General features: G+C 38.1%; 1 protein-coding gene across 3 annotated transcripts in view; it reads left to right on the forward strand.

Moving 5' to 3' along the window:
• Nucleotides 1-8,230: 8,230 nt before the first annotated feature.
• Nucleotides 8,231-20,145, forward strand: part of Pfdn1 (prefoldin subunit 1) — a 63,215-nt gene continuing 51,300 nt past the window's right edge. For all 3 annotated transcript variants that reach the window (XR_001233501.1, XM_005382045.2, XM_013512929.1), the window contains exons 1-2: nucleotides 8,231-8,320; nucleotides 11,035-11,201. Coding sequence is in view for 2 of the 3 variants with exons in the window: in XM_005382045.2 (XP_005382102.1) it covers nucleotides 8,288-8,320; nucleotides 11,035-11,201 (200 nt within the window). In the remaining variant the exon portion in view is untranslated. The remainder of the gene's footprint in view (nucleotides 8,321-11,034; nucleotides 11,202-20,145) is intronic.

The following is a 20,145-nucleotide window of genomic DNA, read 5'->3' on the forward strand; positions in this document are numbered from 1 at the left end:
AGTCAGGACTGATTGAAAATAATAGCTTTCTTTAGATTTTCCATAAACAGATTGAATCAGCTATGACCAGATGCCTGGGAAAGCCACCATCAGTTCCTGCTAATGACAATTCACTTCCTCTCCTTGCAGAGTTTCCTATGACTATTTCATTTGGTAGGCACAGTAAAAGCACCCTTCCTGCCTGGGCAAGTCCCAGCCTCAAACATGCTTTGTCAGCTGGAAGAGATACTCAGAGCTGCTTGGCAAATGTGTCACTTGGGAAGGTTTCATCTTCATCCCCATTCCATAGGCCCCACAGAGCTACCAACAAGCTTACAAATGCCCCTTCCCCACACCTCCCTACTCACAGGCAGACTGTTATACAGATTTGCTTTCATAAGTACAAATCCTCCATTTTTTTCTGGTTCCTTTTTTTGGGAGGGTGATAGGTATCAAACCCATGGCTTTGTGCATGCTAAGCAGGTGCCCCACCACTGAGCTACACCCTTAGATCCTTGTCCCATTTTTATTTTATTTTATTATTTTATTTTATTTTATTTTTTCTGGTACCAGGAATTGAACTCAAGACCTCGTGCTTGCCAGGCAGGCGCTGTGCACTGAGCTAGATCTGCAGCCCCCCTTGTCCCATTTTTAAAAACTGAGTTTATTGATATAATTTAGGTATACATAATGATCACATTCATCATAGGGAATTTGTACCTGTACATAATATATCTTGATTCCTCTTTTTTTCCCATTCTCCTCCTCTCCCTTTAACCCTTCTTTCCCTCCTTCCTTCCCTCCTTTGTTTCCAGTTTATCCTTCTTTTTTCATTTTTTCTTTTCTCTTCCTTCCTTTTTCCCTTCCCCTTCCCTAGTTCTCCTTTCCTTTTGAATAATTTCTTCCTATTTTACAGTATCTATTATACATTTTGGTTCTTATTTTACACTTTCAGTTTCTCACACCAGAGAGACAATCCAAATTTACACATTTAAGAGTATGGTCTCAAGGTCCATTTATTTAGTGATAAATGTCTCAGGTTTATCTTTCTTTATGGCTGAATAGTATTCCATTGTACTAAAAAACCCACATCTTTTTTTATCTATTCATTGGTTGAGGAGCATTTTGATTGCTTCCAAGACTTAGCAATTACAAACTGTGCAGCTGTAAACATGGGTGTACATATATCACTGTCATATGATGCTTTTAATTCTTCCGGGAGGATGCCAAAAAGGAGAATAGCTGGGTCAAATGGGACCTCTAATCCTAGTTTTCTGACCAATCTTTACACTGATTTCCACAGTGGTTGCAGTTGTACCATTTTTGAGGATATCACAAGGTGGCCCATTTGAAAGAGTTCCAAAAGCCTCAGTTCTGTTTAGTTCAACCCAGTATTTTCAGAGGCTTCCCATAGTTTGACAGTCTACAGAGCCACAGAACAATTTTTTTCTTACCATCCTTGGGGTAGGAGTGACAGAAGGTTTAGAAGTAAAAGTCTGGAGATATTCGAAACAGAATGACAAAGCCAGGGGATATGTGGGACAAAAGTGAAATAAACCAGGAGGCAAATGTTCATAATGGCTACAACTTTTAAGATCTCATAGCAAATTGACTGGTCCTGGCACCATTCTAAATACTCACCATACATCAATTTGTTTAATCCTTATAATGACCCTGCAAGGTAGTTACCATACTGCCTCATTCTCATTTTCATGCTGGGAAATTGAGGTACAGAGAGGTAAATTAACATGTTCAAGGTCCTATTTCCTATTTCCGATAAGGGTAGGATTTGAATCCAGGTGATCTGATTCCAGAGTTTGCTTTTTAACTCCTACCGCACACTACCTTTCTCTAAGGCCCTAGGAAGTAGATGATCAGCCATTTTGTTTTGCCCAAGACTGACAGCTTTCCTGGAGAGCTGTACTTTCTATGGAAGCATGGAAATAGTCTTGGGCAAATTGTGATAATTGGTCACCTTTAGATGAAAATATTTGCAAAGAAGAGCCAGGCATGATGATGGATGCCAGTAATTTCAGCACTCTGGGAGGCTGATGCATGAGGATAAGAAGTCGAGCCTGGGCAACTTAATGAATTAGTGAGACCCGGTCTCAAAATAATAAAAGGATGAGGATGTAGCTCAGTTCAAAGGCCTTGGCTTCAACCATCAGTAATGCAAAAAAAAAAAAAAAAAAAAATGTAAAGATGTTTCTCTATTAATTTAAATGGTGTAAAAGTAGGTGAGATAAGACAAAATTAGGAGAGAGCCAGTTTAATAGAGGACAGGATTTTTGAAGAACAGATTAACTCTTGAGCTCTCTTCTTCACCTACCTTAGTTCTGGCCTCTTGGTGTCTGGATGGCTGCTCCAGCCTCTGACCTTTTCTTTCCTCTGCCTTCTGGTAATCATGCTATAGGAAGCAGGTATGGTAATGTTCTAGAGCTTGAGCATGATCAGCCATTCCTCACTTATAGCCCTCTCCATTGCTCTCAGTGGGGTGTTCCTTCTCTCTCACAGCACCATGCAACTTGCATTTCCCCGAAGAAATTCATCTTTCTTTTGCCTTTGCCTTGGTGTCTTTTCTAGGAATATCCTTTCTCCTCTCTCAGTCACGAAAGTTTTATATTTATATAAGATTCCTGGGCTGGTCTAGAGCCAGGCTCTGAGTTTGATCTCTAGCACAAAAAATAAAAAAGAAAGTAAAGAAGGAAGGAAGGGAAGGAAAATTCTTAGATTAGAAGACCCTTTTGTCCAATGCTGTTCCTGTTCCAGGAATCTGCTTCCTTTACAGCAGAGTTTTCCTCATTTCACTCTGAATTGATCTTTTATTGATCTGTAGGTCTGCAATACTTAACACATAACAAAATCTAATGTTGAGTAATGCAACTATATGCCAATAAGTTTGCATATGTTATCTCATTCCTTATAAAAACTATGAGATGGAGTCTAGTATTATTCCCGTTTTACAATAGAAGAGACTGAAACTCTGAGAAGTTAAGCAATTTTCCTTGGATCTCTCAGCTAGTAACTAGTAGAGATGAGACATGAAACAAGGATGTCAGATTCCAAAGTTCATACTCTTAACCACTCTGCTAAACTTCCTCTCAAACTGAATGAATCCTTTAGGGTCTATCTATCTCACAAAGTGTCTATGTATTTCACAAAATGTCTATCTATTTCACAAATGACATGACGAGCGGAAGTGGCTTTGTCAGCTGAAAACTTATGTCAAAAGCTGTTCATCTGTGCTCTATTTCTCTTTTACAGTAACAGAATTCCTAGTATTTAACTAGGCACATAGCTGTGCATAATAATAACTAAATATCCCTGCCTCTCTTGCAGCTATGAAAGGCATTATGGCCATTGTGACAGGGATAGAGCCATTTTCACAGCTACTGGGGCAGGCCTTTAAAGGTAAGAGTTGAGCCTCCCCCTTCTTTCTTTCCCCTTCCTTTAAGCTAGACTAGGGGCATGATAGTGACAAGTAGCCTTGGGTCAGGTGGATAAGAGAGAAGGAGCCTGGGAACCCTGGCACTGTGGGGCTTATTTACTTGCCCTCAATTTTTTAGGCCTTGATCATTGCAATAGAGAGAAACAAGCTTCTATCCTGTTTTAGCCATTGTTTTTTTTTTGAGCTCCATTATAGTGGCTCAACTTATAGTCTAACTTATACAGTCTATTCACAAGGGGATATATTATTTTCATTGTTCTTATGAAGCAGTCCTAAGACTACATACAGATGATACCAGAAAAATTACTTTTCCTTCTCACCACAAGATATTACCATTAAACTAGTCTGATAAGGTAAAAAAAAATTAGGCGTTCACCTGGACGTGTTGGTGCACATCTGTAATCTCAGCACTTGGGAGGCTGAAGTAGGAGAATCACCTAGAGTTCAAGGCCAGCCTGAATTATACAATAAGACCTTGTCTCAGAAAACAAAAAAACCTAAAAACTAAAAATACAACAACAACAACAAAAAAACCAAAATAAGCCAAACAAAATGAAAACACCTTCGGAGTTCTTTTTCTATTTTAAATAGATTTATTGAGGTATTTTTTGATATATAGTAAACTGACTATATTAAGATGTATAGTTTGTTAAGTTGCCACCCATGAAACGAGCTCCACAAGTAATACAATAAACACATTACCTCATACTCCTTTGTAAACTCCTCCTTCTGCCTCTTCCCCAGCCCCCTCCTCTCCTATCATGCAACCACTGATCATTGAATAGTTTAGATTTATTTCTTTTGCTTTGTTTTGTTTTGTTTTGTATGTAGTTCAGGTTAGCCTTGAACTCACTATGTAGCCCAAGCTAGCCTCAAACGCATGGTGCTCCTCCGGCCTCAGCCTCCCAAGTGCTGGGATTACAGGTGTATGCTACTGTGCCTAGCTGTTTCTGTTTTTTTTTCTACCAGGCCTCTTTCACTCAGCATGTTTATTTGGAGATTAGAGGTTACCTTTAAACAATTTTATATAGTACATTGTTGTAGTATATAATGATTACATTCATCCTGGAGGCATCATCTTTGATTCTTTTATTGTCTCTTCCCCGCCAAAACACGTGCATTCCTTCATTGAATTCAGTAGCCTCTGTTTGAATCCATCTACTTCCGCCTCCACTGCGATGATCTCCTGTAGCCCCTCCTCATCTCTCCTTGGGGCTATTCCAATGGTCTCCTAACCAGTCCTCCCAGCTTCCACTCTTGCTCCCTCCAATTCCTTTCCCACCCAGAACCCACAATGTTCCCTTGAAAATAAGATCAAATCCATCTCCTGCTTGAAATCATTCAGTGATTGCTGATCACATTCAATGACATTCTAACCCCTGAGTGTAGCTTAAAAGTTCTTCGTGACCTGGCCCCCAGTCATCATCTCAAATGCTATGTCCTCCTGAAAATGTATCACACCTAAGTGGCCTCCATTCACCCAATCACCTCTCTGACATCATCTTCTACTATTTTCCCAATCCAACCACTCTGGCTTCTTCCTTTTTAGACTTCAAATATTCCAAGCCTGTCCATTTTCAACTCTTTGCTCTCGAGATCTCTGTTGTCTGGAATGCTCTTTCCCAAGTTCTTAGCTTGGCTTGCTATTTCCATTTTCCAGTTCTCATCTCAAATACTATGTCCTCCTGAAAATGTCTCACGCCTAAGTGGCCTCTACCCAGTCAAGCTCTAAGCACGTTGCCATTTTATTCTTCAATAGTACTTATTTTAATATCTGAGATTGTTATTATTATTATTATTTTGGTTTTTTGAGACAAGGTCTTGCTATATAGTGCAGGCTGGCCTTACACTCACTGTGTAGCCCAAGATGGCCTTACATTCACGGCAATCCTCCTGCCTTAGCCTCCCAAGTGCTAGAATTACAGGTGTGTGCTACCACACACAGCTGCATGCTTATTTATTATTTGTGTTTTTCCAGTGGAGTGTGTGATCCAAGAGGTCAATTGCAATATAGCAAGTTTTTCTCTTGTTATTGCTATATTGCAAAAGCCTAGAACAGTGTCTAACAGATGTTAATAAGCATTTGTTGAATAAACAAAAAAAATGTATTGAGTATTGGTTAGCAGACATGAGGAATAATAGATCAAGGGTTGATTGAATCTCAGGAGTATACCCTTGTACTAGTGAAGCCTTGAACATGAATTCTGGGGTTTTTTCTACAAAATTAGAGACAGGCACTTCATGGTTATCCTCTTTCTTTCTTTCTTTCTTTTCCTTTTTTTTTTTTTTTTTTTGAGACAGGGACTCCCTATGTAGGTCAGGCTTGCCTCTCACTCCATAACCCAGGTTGACCTCAAACTCACGGCAATCCTCCTGCCTCAGATTTAGAAGATGGGATTAGAGGTGTGTGCTACCATGCCCAGCTCAGCTTCTCAGATATTCTTTGGGAAGGTGTTTAACAACAGTAAACTCTTCAGAGCTTTCTGTCATAGTCTCTTCCTGTCATTTTAGAAGCTCCAGAAAGAGAGAGAAAATAATTTGTTTTGAAGACCCAAATGGAAAAGTGGTACTAAAACCTATTTCAGTGATGTTCAGTTCATGTATGTGTATCACATACCGTCAACTTTATGCTTAGGATAACTTTTATCCCCTCACCTGCAATTTGCTGCACTCATGTGATGTCAAGCATGAAGGCTGAGCTAGCTGGAGATGTAACTCAGTGGCAGAGCACTTATATAGCACACATAAGGCCCTAGGTTTGATCCCCAATATCACACATACACATAAACACACTAAGGTAAAAACTGGTGCGGAGCCCGTAAATCTCATAAATCTTTGATAGACATAAATATGAAGTGAACTGCAGAGATATTTTCACATCCCAAGGCATACTGGATTCTGAAGATAGTGTGTATGTCCCCCAAGGCCCCATGTGTTCAGAGCTGGGGGTTTGTAAGATGATTGGATTATGAGGGCTTTGTATAGTAGTTGACTGGCTGTTAGGAGGTGGGGCTTGGTTAGAAGAGGAAGGTCAGTGGGGGCATGGCCTAGCAGGGTTTATCTCCTCCCCTCATTTTCAGCTTCTTGCCATGAAATAGCAGCTGATCCTCTGCCATTATGTCCTGCCTTGGAGCCAGCCAACTATGGACTGAAATGTGAGCCAAAACGAGCCTCTCCTCCTTTAAATTGCAGGTGTTGTGGGTATTTTGTCCAGTGACAAGGAAAGTGACTAGGATAGATGGGCTCTTAGAAATAAGGAAAAAAAAAGCCCGTGAGTCTCACATGAGCAAATCAACTCTCACAAGAGAGACACAGAAGATGCATCCAAGAAAAGAATTCACATCCAAAAACATTTCAGGTGATAGGATGTTGTAAAGAAAGTTTAAAATAATTTCCAATAATGTTCTAATTATATTCACTATTAGGTAAGGCCAAATCATTGCAGGAAAGAGCAGGTGGGTATGAAAAATGACCACACAGACTTTGGTGTGGGGGCACTACTTGGGTCTGAACCCAGGGCCTGCTACTAAAATAAAAACTTGCATTCATTAGCTTTTTGGTGCTGTGACCAAATAACTGAGAAAAATAGTTTAAAAGAGGAAAGATTTATTTTGGTTCACAGTTCCAGAGGCATTAGTTGATGGTCCATTGTTTCTGGGTTTGTGGTAAGGCAGAATAATCACGCCAGGGTTCACTGCTGCTCACCTCATGGCAGTCAGAAAGCAAAGATTAGTGCTACAATGAGGACTTCAAAGATGCAGGGGGGTAGCTCCCATCATATCTCCCATTTGGCTTGTGCAGAAGATACATAGACCTTGGAGAATGATAGATTACTGTAAACTTAAAGTGTTGGCTCCATTTGTGGCTTGATATATTTTAATTCAGCAGCTCAAACCAAGTTGTTTGTCCAACTTTGTAAAGCTACTGTGGTGAATAACTAATGGTCAATGTGTAACACCCAGCTGAACTGAATCATTGTGGTGCTGGGTGTGGAAGGTCCACCTGAGATTGTTGCCAGTAGCATAAAAGCAGAACTAGAGGGGAAGATGTTGTGCTGTTGATTCTCCTGGTGAAGCTTGTCATGCTGGTTTTCCTGATACAAACTTGAACTTCGCTATTTTCATCATCAGAGGAGCTTGGGACCTTGCTGTTACTGAGGATAGCTGTGGTTCTTTTCAGGGGAGCTCTGGTCCTTACTTTGAGCATTATTTCCTGGCTCCAGTGCAGATCCCTCAGCCTGCTAGCACAGATCCTTCATCCCGCTGGCACAGACTGTCTGACTTCCACCACTGACTTTTGGGCCTTCCTAGTGCAGATCCTTAAAACAGCTTTGCATGAGACATTGTCGTGTGCTCTAAGCCTCTAACTGGGCCCATGGAGGACATGCCATGGGCTCTAGGTCTTCAGCTGGATTCATGCGGGACATTGCCATGGGATCCAGGTCCTCAGCTGGACTCTTTGGGTATCTAATGTGTGGACAGATCTCCTGCACTCTTTTGCATTTGACTCTTTGGGTGACTACTATACAATAATTCTATAAATTGTGTCCTGTATTAAATGCTTTGCCTTGTAAACCCTGACCATTACAGCTACACACCAAATTTGCTCTTTGGGCTGTGACTGGAAGACACGGAGGTGCAAGCTAGACTTGATCGGTTACAATAGCAAGGAATATTGAAATGGAATCCAGAATATTTCAAGGGTAACCCACCCAGACAAAGAGGTTAAAAAAAAAAAATCCGGGTTGGCCCGACTCATGCGCAGGCGCAGAAGGAACGCCGACACTCCTTCCTCAAGGCGTGCCCTTCCCCCCACTCTTTCCGGCTTCTTCCAACGCGCAGGCGCATAGAGTGCAACAACATGGCGGCCCCCGTGGATCTGGAATTGAAGAAGGTAAAAGGGGGTCTTGACTAAGCATAGTCATGTGTTTAGCGGACTAGGGCACCGTGTACCAGATGAAGCTCCAGTCCACAGAAGGAAGCAGGGCGCAGGGGAGTGAGGAGTGGGTTCCCAGAGTGGTACAGCGGGGTCGGGTCTCCTCAAGCTGGAGCGGCGGCGGCGGCGGCGCTGGTCGGTGGGAGCTGGTTAGCTAGGGCTGGGGGCGCGGCGGAGGCTCTCTTCGGCCTGGCTCCGTGATTTGAATGCCAGAGCCGTTTCTATGTATTTGAAGCTTTCAGTGAGCGTTTAGTAAGAACTGAAGAGAGCGTTTCAAGGGGAAACCCCGTTGGACCGTTTGCCCTAGCGGGGGTTTCTGTAACTGGGTCCCCTCTTTGCTTTCAGTAATTTAAATTCAATCTTTGTTTTTAGGCCATTTATGTACCCCCCGTAACATATCCTGAAAGGTCCCAGTATGGGCACTTTAGAAAGTCATACGTTGTCATAGCAGTCCCTGTTTCAAGGGTTAAGCCTTCTCTCCGTTCCTTTTTTTTGTTTGTTTGTTTTGTTTTCCGGTACCGGGAACCGAACTCACGACCTTGAGCTTGCCAGGCAGGCGCTTTTGCCGCTGAGCTAAATCCCCAGCCCTCCGTTCCTTTTTTGAAGGACTTACCCCCCAAAACAAAAAGAATCCCTTAAGAATTGGTATCAGAAGGAATTGTATTTCTCTCCTCGTCCAAACAATTGCGTATAAGTGGGTTGTTACTCAGAAACATGTTTGTAACTTAAGCGTGATCAGGGTGCTTAACTCCACTACCGACCCAAAACCGTGTGCTTGGCAGGATAGGGCGAGGGGTAGGAAAGAACCTTAGAAATTCATCCAGTTTAAATCTACTTTTCTACAAAAGCAAGCAGTTGTAGAAAAGTCATAAAGTTGGGACTAGAATCCAGTATTTTTGATCATTAGTTTAGGTTCTTAAGGGAAGCAACTTCTTAGATGACTGCCTCTGGTTAACCTTCACGGGAGAAATAGGACCGCCGGAATAGCTGTAGCTCCTAATGAATGAACCTGTAATTGCTGAGGATATTAGGTATTTGTGCCATGTGGGTTCTTTCGTTTGTTTGTTTTGTTTTGCTGTTCTTGTCTTGAAACTTGTAAATTTAGCCCTTACCTGGTGTTCTTTTGTGCTGTTACATCTCCACATGTGCTTGTTTATTTAGCTGTGCAGAGCAGTCAGATAATACCTGGTATTTTACATTTTAGAACAGTTTACTCTGAAAATTTACTCTTTTTTTCCGTTAAAAGTTGAAATTTAAGTCATAGTTAGTAAAAGAGCTAATAGGAGTACAACTGTGGATGGCCTTACCTACCAGTAGAATTTGTTACCAAGAAATATGGACAATGAATGCAAACAAAATGATTACAGACAAAAACAAAAAACAAAAAACGATTACAGACTTAAAATGAACAGTTTTGACAACCAGTTGAATAAAAAAGAAACTTAGGTAAAGGTTTTACAGTCTAACTTCCTTTTTGTTTGTTTTGTTTTTGTTTTTGTCTTTGTCTATTTGATACAAGGCCTCACTGTGCAGTTCAGGTTGGCCTTGAAATTACTTTGTATAGCTCAGGCTGGCCTCAAACTCACAGCAGTCCTCCTGTCTCAGCCTCCCTGGTGCTGGGATTACAGGTGAGTGCCACAACACCTGGCTTCATTTAATATTTTTACAAAGGCTTTTTTGGGGGTGAAGACTAACAGAAAATTTCAGGCTCCCTGCCTCCCCCAAAGTAAATCTCTTCAAACCTTACTAGTAGGTGACACAACAAAGTCAGAATAAAAGTTAAGTAGTATTTGCTGGGCATTTCAGTTACCAAATATTAGTAAGGCATAAATTTGACAACACGTGAAAGTCATTCCAAGCACTTCAATAAGAGTATCCAAGAACTGTGTTTATCCCTGAATTAAGTAAGAGTACACAGGGGTCAAATTTGGCTTGGTATGTGCAGATGAAGATCATGATGCAATTCTGCCACTGCTTAGAATTTTCTCTTTTGTTTTAGACTTTCTCAAAAATATTTGTATTCTGAGTTTTACTACAGAGAGTAGGATAAAAGGATTCTTCAACTAAGATGGGGTCAGAAGAAATGGTTTTAAGTACCTGCCTTTCTACCCAGTAGTCAACCCTGTGTAAGCCACTTTTATGTCTTAACTCAGTTACTTGATTTCTAGCTTGTGGAAAATGAAACTGCCCTCTCTCAGGAATATCAACAAGAGTAAATGAGATATGTATCATTATAGCTATCCTTGATATTCTCATTAATATTCTTATGTGATTATTTTGAAATAATGTGGGAAAGTGCTTTGAAATCTATCTGTAATATCTGTACTGTAGTGAGTTATTTTTATGGTTCTTGTTTGGAATCTCTGCGTTTCATCATCTGTTTGCAATTGTTTTAATTACTCTGGTTACTTGATACTGGTTATTTAATGTGCATTTATTTTGCCTTTTTCAAATTAATTGCATCTTCTGAGGACATGGTAAACTCAGTATTTAGTATAGCTAATTGTATTGACTCATTTATGTTTGCTGTGGTAAATTTCACAGCTTTGTCTCTGGTTAGCTTTTCCTGCTTTCATAAATTTGGGTTTGGCCTAAATGTTTTCTTTTTTTTTTGACCTAAATGTTTTCTGTGAGATGTTTTGCCTACTAAATCAAGGATTTGTTTTTATCAGGCCTTCACAGAGCTTCAAGCCAAAGTTATTGACACTCAACAGAAGGTTAAGCTTGCAGACATTCAGATTGAACAGCTGAACAGAACGAAAAAGCATGCACATCTTACAGATACAGAGATTATGACTTTGGTAGATGAGACTAACATGTATGAAGGTGTAGGAAGAATGTAAGTAAAATATGTCCTTAATGGTATTATCTTGGGAATGCTTTTGTCTGCATTAAGCTATAGAATTTATTCATTTTAAAACTTGGTTTAAAGTATAGGAATAACTTTCAGGATCCTCTAGTCAGATACCTACTTTTTTAAAAAAGTGAAGAACTTGGTCTTGTGGTGCAGGTTTGCAATCCCAGCACTTGGGGAGGTTGAGACAGAAGGGTTGTAAGTTTGAGCCCAGCCTGGGCAACTTAGTAACTTGGTGAGATCTTGTCTCAAAATTAAAAAAAAAAACAAACCAACAGGGACTAGGGATGTAGCTCAGTGCAAAAGCCTTGGGTTCAATCCCCAGTTTCATTTGAAAAAAACAAAAACAGAAACAAAAACAAGAAACTAAGCCACAGATAGACGTTAAGTGGTTAAATTTATCTATCGTTTGAAGTACATTTACTAAACAGTTCCTAGTTCTCTGTGATTAGGTACTTCAGTGTGTAACTTCAGTGATAAAAATATGATTTGTTATGGGAATATGTTTGTGTAATTTTATATGTGAAGATTTGTTTTGACAGTAATTTTAATTATTTATTTTTGTCTTTTTGAGACAGAGTCTCACTATGCAGTTCAGGCTACTCTTGACCTCACTTTGTTTTTGTTTTTTAAATTTTAAAGAGAGTAGTAAATGAGAAACATCTCACTTTGTAGCCCGGGCTGGCTTTGAACTCGCAATGATCCTCCTGCCTCAGCCTCCCCTGTGCTGGGGTTATAGGTGTGAGCCACCACACCCGGCTTTGACAATAATTTTAATCTCTTCTTCCTTAACTAATTTATTAGGAGTCATAAAAATCAAATCTTTTATTAGAGACTGCTATGGTGGCACATGAGTCTCTCAAAAATGGGAGAATGGGGCACGAGATCATAAGTTCCAGGCCAGTTTTCACTTGGAAAACTTAAAACCTTGTCCCCCAAAAAAGAAGTGTTTGCCTTGCATGGGTGAGGCACCCTGGGTTCAATACTCAACACCACACACACACACTCAAAAGAAGAAAAATCTTCTAGATGTCTGACCAGAGTTGTGAAGTAAAAATATTCATACTGTTTAAATATACTCATTCGACCCTGTATCATGGTACACACCTGTAATCCCAGCACTCAGGAGTTTGAGACTAGCCTGAACTACGTACTGAGACCCTGTCTCAAAATATAAACCAAACAAAATAAATACACTCATTTTCAGTGCTATGCATTGCTCAAATAGAAAAATGCACATGTAAGAAGTCTAGTAAACAGTTTACCTTTTATTTGTTTGTTACTTACAGTTAACCACCTACACTTAACCCTTTTTTTCTAAAAAAAACATGTCCTTGTCAGAGAGACTAGATCTGCATCATATTGTCTAAGCAGAAAATGAGAAATAGAAAAGCCCTTAAGTACGGGTCACATTCCATTGCAATGAGCTAAAAACGACAGCTTTAGGTTTTATCCTGTGTACAAAGATTTTTTTTTTTTTTTTTATTGTGGGAGGTAGGGGAAGAGGGTTTTTCTGGAATTTGGTCTTTGAATATTATTTAGTAAGTGAACCTTTGGGTTTGGAGGACTTTTTTGTTAGAATGGAATTTGACCCCACTCTTGGGATGACTTGTTTTGTGATTGATTTGAAGGAAGCATGACATGTAAAATTTAGTAATGACTTTAGAATGACATCATGAGAAGTAGCCCCTGCTTGGGGCTGAATAAGAGATAGATTATGGTAAACTGCTTATCTGATTTGGTTTCTCAGAATGAACAGTATACCATATATAAATTATGTCCCTTAGTTCATATTTTTCATTTTGGCTTACTTTAAGAGAATGAGAATCACAATTTGAGTTTGTTAATGGGGTGAGAACAAAGTAGAACCTTTGATTATACATCTCTGTAGTGTGAATTGCATTGTTGGCATTCACTACAGGGTAATAGTAGCCTTAATATGAATATCCTTGAGTCTTAAAACAGTACACTCGCTTTTCTAGCATGCCTGTTAACATGTTGTGCTTAGGTTTCACATCATTACACTAGCCTTTGTTTTTAACAGCTATAGAATCCTTTTTCAAAATAGGAAAACTCTTACTATCTTTGGCTTTTTGAACTACAATAAGTTTCTATTTTTAATTAGAATACTTTCATTTATTAAACATTCTGCAGAAATAATGGGCAAGTTGCTTTTTTTTTTTTTTTGGCATAGTGCATAAAGTGCTATAGCTAGATTGTATACCATGCAAAGAATTTTAGAGTTTAAAGGGTTTGATATGAATTAGTTAATGGTAGAATCGTATTATCTTTTAGAAGATCTGTTTCATATAAATTATGTTGCTAAAAAATGTTAGTTTTAAATGTTTGGGTACATTTTGGTTTCAAATTTGACTTTTGTGGTTTCTGTGTTTTACTGGAAGTGTGAGTTTGATCCTTCATCGTAGGGGCATGTAAGGTGAATAGTGTTTGTTGTTTGTCTAAGAGTATTAATGCCCTGTGAGGAAGAAAAGACTTGCTGAGTAGTAGTCTGGTCATGAGCGTGTTCTCTTTCTTGGTGCTAAACCTGAAATATCTATTTCTGAGTTTATGGTCTTGAGTAATCTTGGGTATCATTGTGATTCATGTCTTTAATTCTAGTCTTTATCTTACATTTTCTTTGCAAGTACTGTTTGAGAATTCTGATTACACTATTAATTTTTTCCAAATTTGTGTTTTGAAATTACAGATTATAAAATCCAAAGCTCTATTTTTATTTTAGAACCAGCAGTATTTTTCCGTTTCTGAAATCCAGGCCCATTAATTTTTGCCTACCTGCATTTTTTGCATCCTGCATTCATTGTGTCTGTCCACGTGCATTTTTCACACATCTTCCAGAATTGATCATATAAATATTTTTATAAAATCCTTTGTCTATTCTCTGTTGTACACAGGATAAAACCTAAATTTGTTAGCTTGGCATTCGTGGGCATTTATGGCTCTTAATTTACCTACCCAACTTCATGTCCTATCACTTTCTGTTCCCAGGCTCAGGATCACACATACATTTCATCTTATGAGCCTACTTCCTTATATTGATTGTGTGTTACCAGTTGGGAGGGGTTTTGAGGTTTTATGTGGGCTTTAAACATGTGAGTAGTGATGTCTGTAATGGGTTAGGGTAGAAAAATACTTGCACATATGCCAGAAATTGTTATTCCAACCTTGCCACATTTGTTTTCTCATACCTGTCATATTTTTACACTTTTTTTTTTGCTTTTGCTCATTCTGTCTTTGTATGGCAATATCCCGCTTTCCCTTGTGAAATTCTCATCCTTCAAAGTGTTGCTCAAAGTGTATAGTGATTCTGAAGGTTTTCCCAGCCACTAGGCCAGTGATGGTAAACCTTTTAGAGTTTTCAGTGATACAAACAGTCCAATGTGGCACAAGTGCCGTAGGTTTGCCACCACTTAAGTCTAGGCGGACTTACTCGCTCTTTCCTTAGTGATGTTGTTCCTAAAGCTAGTGGAGCTCATTGACTGTGTCATGTGCTTTCCCCAATCAGATCATCAACTCTGAGACAATACATACACGTTATCATTGTTTCCTCATTTCTCAAAATAATGTCTGGCACAAACCTGATTCCTTCTCTTGCCTAAGTAAAATATCTGCATTTTTTTTGTGGTTCTTCAGCAAAAGTTATGTTTAGAAAGTGTCAGAGACTTAAGAATTAGGGTTTACTATTCTGTTAATACATGATTTATTTAAGATGAAATTACAAAAGTCTTGTTTGTTAGATTTTTTTTTTTTTTTTTGAGACCTTGAGTTCACTATGTAGCCCAGGCTGCCTTTGAATGTGCAGCAGTCCTCCTGCCTCAGCCCCCTGAGTGCTGGGATTGTAGGCATGTGCCATCACGCCTGGCTGAAGTCACATGTTTTGACAAGGGCAAAAGAAATGTTTCTGACCCAAATTGTCCTTTCATCTGTGAGGATTAATCTGACAGGATTAATTCTTTACTCAATCTGTTGAGAAGGTTGACTAATTCTAAATGCCAGCCAGTTGTGAGATAATCAAAACTGACAACGTAGAAAACCCAGTCCTTTAGAATTATGCTGAAGGTAGTATAATGTTGGGAAAACAAATGCTAATCTGTGCAGAATAATTTCAGTGTACAGTAATTATATGTGTTTTACTTTCTTCAGCTTCACATAGAATGGAAGTCAGATTTTTTTCCAAGGGTATGTGTTTAGTTTAACAAATCATTGTAGGCCTACATACCCTTCAGCTCATACGTAGGAGAAATATGGCAGTGTTAAATACCTCTTCTGCCTTGCTGTTTTTGGTTTAAAATAAGGAAAGTCAATCTACAGGATCAGAAAAGATGAATTGCTATATACTGTAAGCTCTGGGTATTCATTGCTCAAAGCTATATTCCATCCAGTCTTTTGGCATGTTGCCAGCACATTTTATTTCTCTTACTTCATATTCTTTGGAGAGGCTGTTATGTAGCCTGATACTACTACCACCAACTTCTAGTTTTGCTGCTTAAGCTGTTTGTGAGCTGACCTCACTATACTGCTTTGAGAACTATGATGAAAGTTACAACTGTGGGGTGATCTGTCTGAATATTTGGAAGTGTTTGTCTTTGCGTCTTTCTAACATGCAAAGAGGAAATACAAATCTCATATAAATGTGATGTGAATATTTCTTGTGTCTTTTTTAATGAGTAAGAACCAATTTATAATTTCTGTGGAGGTTTTCTTTTTACTTTGCATAGTACAGGATAAAAATTTTAATTATCTTAATTTTTTGTAACACTTATATTTGTTTTTTTTTTTTTCCCCCCGGTACCGGCAATCGAACTCACGACCTTGCGCTTGCCAGGCAGGCGCTGTGCCGCTGAGCTAAATCCCCAGCCCCTGTAAGACTTACATTTGAAAATGCACATAAATGACATATGAGTGTTTCAAAGCACCATCATTAGAAGAAATGTCAAGCTTTTATTAATGACAGGTATGATCCTGACCCTGATTTGATGTGTGACTATTTATTATTCTAATATCCTTTCCCTTGAGCATTACATAAATAACATTTCTATTTTCCAAAAGAAACAAATTAGCCTTTTATTTTTTTTAAATGTAGGAGTAATTTAAGATTAGCCTTTGAGAAGAATAAGTGCCTTTAAAAAACTTGAACCTAAATAAAAATAACTTTGTACCATATTTAAACTAATTTAGAGGTATGCTCCCATTCTGTGGGTATTTTTTACATTTAAGGAACTAAGAATGAACAATGGTATAAATCTACCAACTAGATAAGTGTCTAGCAATGCAGAAATTGCTGTTTGGAAGCACTGTTGCTATTTCTGCTTGTTGAAGTAATTTAATGGTTGATCTCTGATGGTCAGAAAAGCCAAAAGTATAAAATGTCAACACAGGTAGAAAGTCAAAACATTAGGTATAGTCCTCATAAGTAGTACATTAGAAAAAAAAACCTAAATTGTTAATCAGTTTTTTGACAAATTAGGATATTGAGGTCTAAACTCTTCATGGCCCCTCAGTTGAACTGCCCTTTGTTTAAAGTCATATCTTGGTTTTGTGGTGATCTTATTTTTTGTGTAGATGTTGACCTATTGTTTGAATTGTGCTATTCAGTAAATGCAGGATGAATAATTTGCAGTTTTTCTAAGTTTAGTTATGTTAAATAATAATAGAGATATGGTCATTCTGCCTCATTTTTTGGAGCCTTTTTGTAATTCATGTACTATAGAGTTGGTCTTCCATCAATCTGAGGTAATTTTAAAGCTGAAGAAATAGTCAAAGTATATTTTATCCCTAAGAAATCAGGAAATAAAATTTTAAAATCTTGATGTATTAAATATTGCTGATCAACATTGTTGATAGTGTAGTAAAAATAGTTACATTATTGCCCTCAACAGAATCGAGTTTCTGTATTTTTTTTGATACTTTCTACAGAAGAAGAAAAATGTAATAGATGGTTTTTGATATTTGCAAGTGCAAATTTATAAATTCTTTTTATGCTCTCTTTAAATGTATTAATCTGCAGGGCATGGTGGTGCATGCCTGTAATCTCAGCACCCAGGAGGTTAAGGAAGGAGGATTACCATGAATTTGAGGCCAGCTTGGGCTACATAGCAAGACACTGTCTCAAAAAAAAATATTAACCTATTTTAGAATAGAGAAAGTAAAGATAAAATAATTTTAAGGGTAAGAAGAGGTGTTTAAATTGAGTTTTTCAGATTGTATTTTAAAAGAGGAGAAGTCTTGGAGTTCAGCTGCTTTCACTAATAGAATATGACCCACCCTTCTTATGTTTTTATACAGAACTATTTATGTAAAGTCATGGCTTTCATTGCTCAGAGTTCTAAGGGAAAAAAACAACTTTTCTTGTTGTGCTGGGAAAAACGTTGACGTCAGATACGTATATAACTCCGGATGGGTGTACTCTTCTCATTCACAGATGTAGTACTCTGGGGAGAGGAGATTTTGAGTAATATTCTTAATTTCCTTAAGTTGTCAGTGATTTAAAAACTTGATTTCATTATAACTCTGTTCTGCTGTTTAGAATGACATCACTGTTTTTATGCTGGGAGGGTAGCAAACATTTGTGTAAGAGTTACATAGCCATGCTTCTGCAGCAGAGCACTTTCAGTAATTCTTTCCCTTCTTCCCCTCCCTTGTCCCCTAGAATCTAAACATTCTCACTGAAACAGAAAAGTAATTTTGCCAGTGTTTTGCTAATTAGAAGTCTGTTGTCAAAAAAGGAAAAAAGAAGTCTTATCTTGGAGAGTATAAATGTGCTAAAATTAAATTTTATTTAATGTGTCCTTGTTATAGGTTATTTTAGGCTTTGAACTTTTTAGAAAACAAATGTAAGCCATTCATTCACTTACTTGGCAGACTTTGATTCTGCATATCCTAACATCAAAAGACTTGGCTTTCTTTCTTTTTTTTTAACACAAAGGATTAAACAAAATCTGCCTACTGTTGTATGAAAACCTGGTTATTTAACAACCTGACAGGATACTTCCATGTGTCCCCATTGGTGATAAGAAAGAATCAATGTAGGTAACTGAGGGAAGGATGAAAAATACCATTTACTTGCTGTTCCTATGTAAAAATAATAAAGGTAGCAGCAGTCTTGAATTGTGTTGCTTTGCCACTGAGGAATTGTGTGCTGTAACTGACTTAACTCTAACTGAGTTTCTCTGAAAACAAAACAGTTTTAAGCTGTACCAAGAATTTTCTGATTGTAGTTGCCACTTACCTCGTTGTGGCAAATTTAGGAACAACTTGCTATCTAATCTGTTTGAATGAGATGATTAAAATGTTCATGTTAAGGAATATAATTTGCTTAATCAGATATCCAAAAAGGAACTCAGAAAAATGTTGACCTGGAAGAGTCAGTCCATATATATGAAACATACTTGGTAATGACTTGTTAGTAGTTTTTATTATTTTGCATCAAGAATTGTTGGGAACTGCAAATAATCTTTACCCGAGAAAATAATTAGGATTGTGTGCTCACGCACAATTCATGCCTATACATATGTGAAAAATGTACACTGATTTTTTTTGTGGTTTTTATTATTTTATTGGTACATTTTAGATATACACAATGATTTATACTTGTACAGGATATATTGTGCTGTTTCTCTTTTCCTATTTCCCTTCCCTCCCTTTAATCCTTCTTCCACTTCTTATTTGGAAAAACTTTGTTTCTACTTTTTGCTTCTATTCTCATCCCTTTTTTCCTTTCCCCCTCCCCCTCCCTTGTTCCCCTTCTCATTTGAGAGTCTTCTTCCCATTTCCCAATAACTTATTACATATTTTGGTCCTTATTTACACTTTCGGTTTCTAACATCAGAAAACAAAGTTATATTTAAACGTGTGTCTGATTTATTTCATTTAAGAGTATGGTCTCAAGGTGCATCCATTTAGCTTGAAATGTCTCAGGCTTATCCTTTATGACAGAATAGTAATCCATTGTATAAAAAAACCCCATCTTCTATATCCATTTGTCCGTTGATGAGCATTTGAGCTGTTTCTAAGATTTAGATATTACAAACTGCCAGTGTAAACATGGGTGTGCACATATCGCTGTGGTATGGTGCATTTAATTCATTTGGGAAGATACAGAGATACAGAGAAGGAATAGCTGGGTCAAATGGAACCTTTAGTTTTAGGGGTTTCTTTGTGATTTTTTTGAGACAGGATCTCACTATGTAGTTCAGATTGGCCTTGAACTCACTGTGTAGCTTAGGCTGGCCTCAAACTTGGCAGTGATCCACCTGCCTCAGTCTCCCAGGTTCTGGGATTGCAGGTGTGTGCCACCACCCCTGGCCTAGTTTTAGTTTTTTGAGGAATCTCCATGCTGATTTTCACAGTGGTTGTACCAGTCTATTCTCCTACCAACAGTGGAGAAGAGTTCCTTTTTCCCTAAAGCCTTGCCAGCATTTGTTATGGGTTGATTTCTTCATAATCGCCATTCTTTCTGAAGTGAGATGGAATCTTTGCATTGTTTTAATTTGCATCTCTTGAATGACAAGTGATGTTGAATGTTTTTTCATGTATTTACTATTTGTATTTCTTTATCTGAGAAGTGTCTGTTCATTTTAGATGCTCATTTTTGGGTTGGGTCTTTACATTTGGGGTGTCTGATTTTTTTGAGTTCTCTATATGTTCTAGATATTATTCGTTTGTCTGAGGGATAGCTGGCAAAAAATTTTTCCCACACTGTGGGTTGTCTCTTCACTCTGTTGGTGGTTTCTTTTGCTGTGCAAAAGCTTTTTAGTAAGATGAGATTCCAGTTGTTGATTCTTTGTCATTATTTCCTATGTGACTGGGGTTTTGTTCATAAAGTCTTTGTCTACACCAGTGTCTTCAAGAGTTCTACCTATTCTCTCTTGAAGCAGATTTAGTGTTTCTATTTTACTTTTTTTTTTTTTTT

This window comes from Chinchilla lanigera, unplaced genomic scaffold (assembly GCF_000276665.1).
Source record: "Chinchilla lanigera isolate Chin_1 unplaced genomic scaffold, ChiLan1.0 scaffold00017, whole genome shotgun sequence".
In the NCBI taxonomy this organism is placed as follows: domain Eukaryota; kingdom Metazoa; phylum Chordata; class Mammalia; order Rodentia; family Chinchillidae; genus Chinchilla; species Chinchilla lanigera.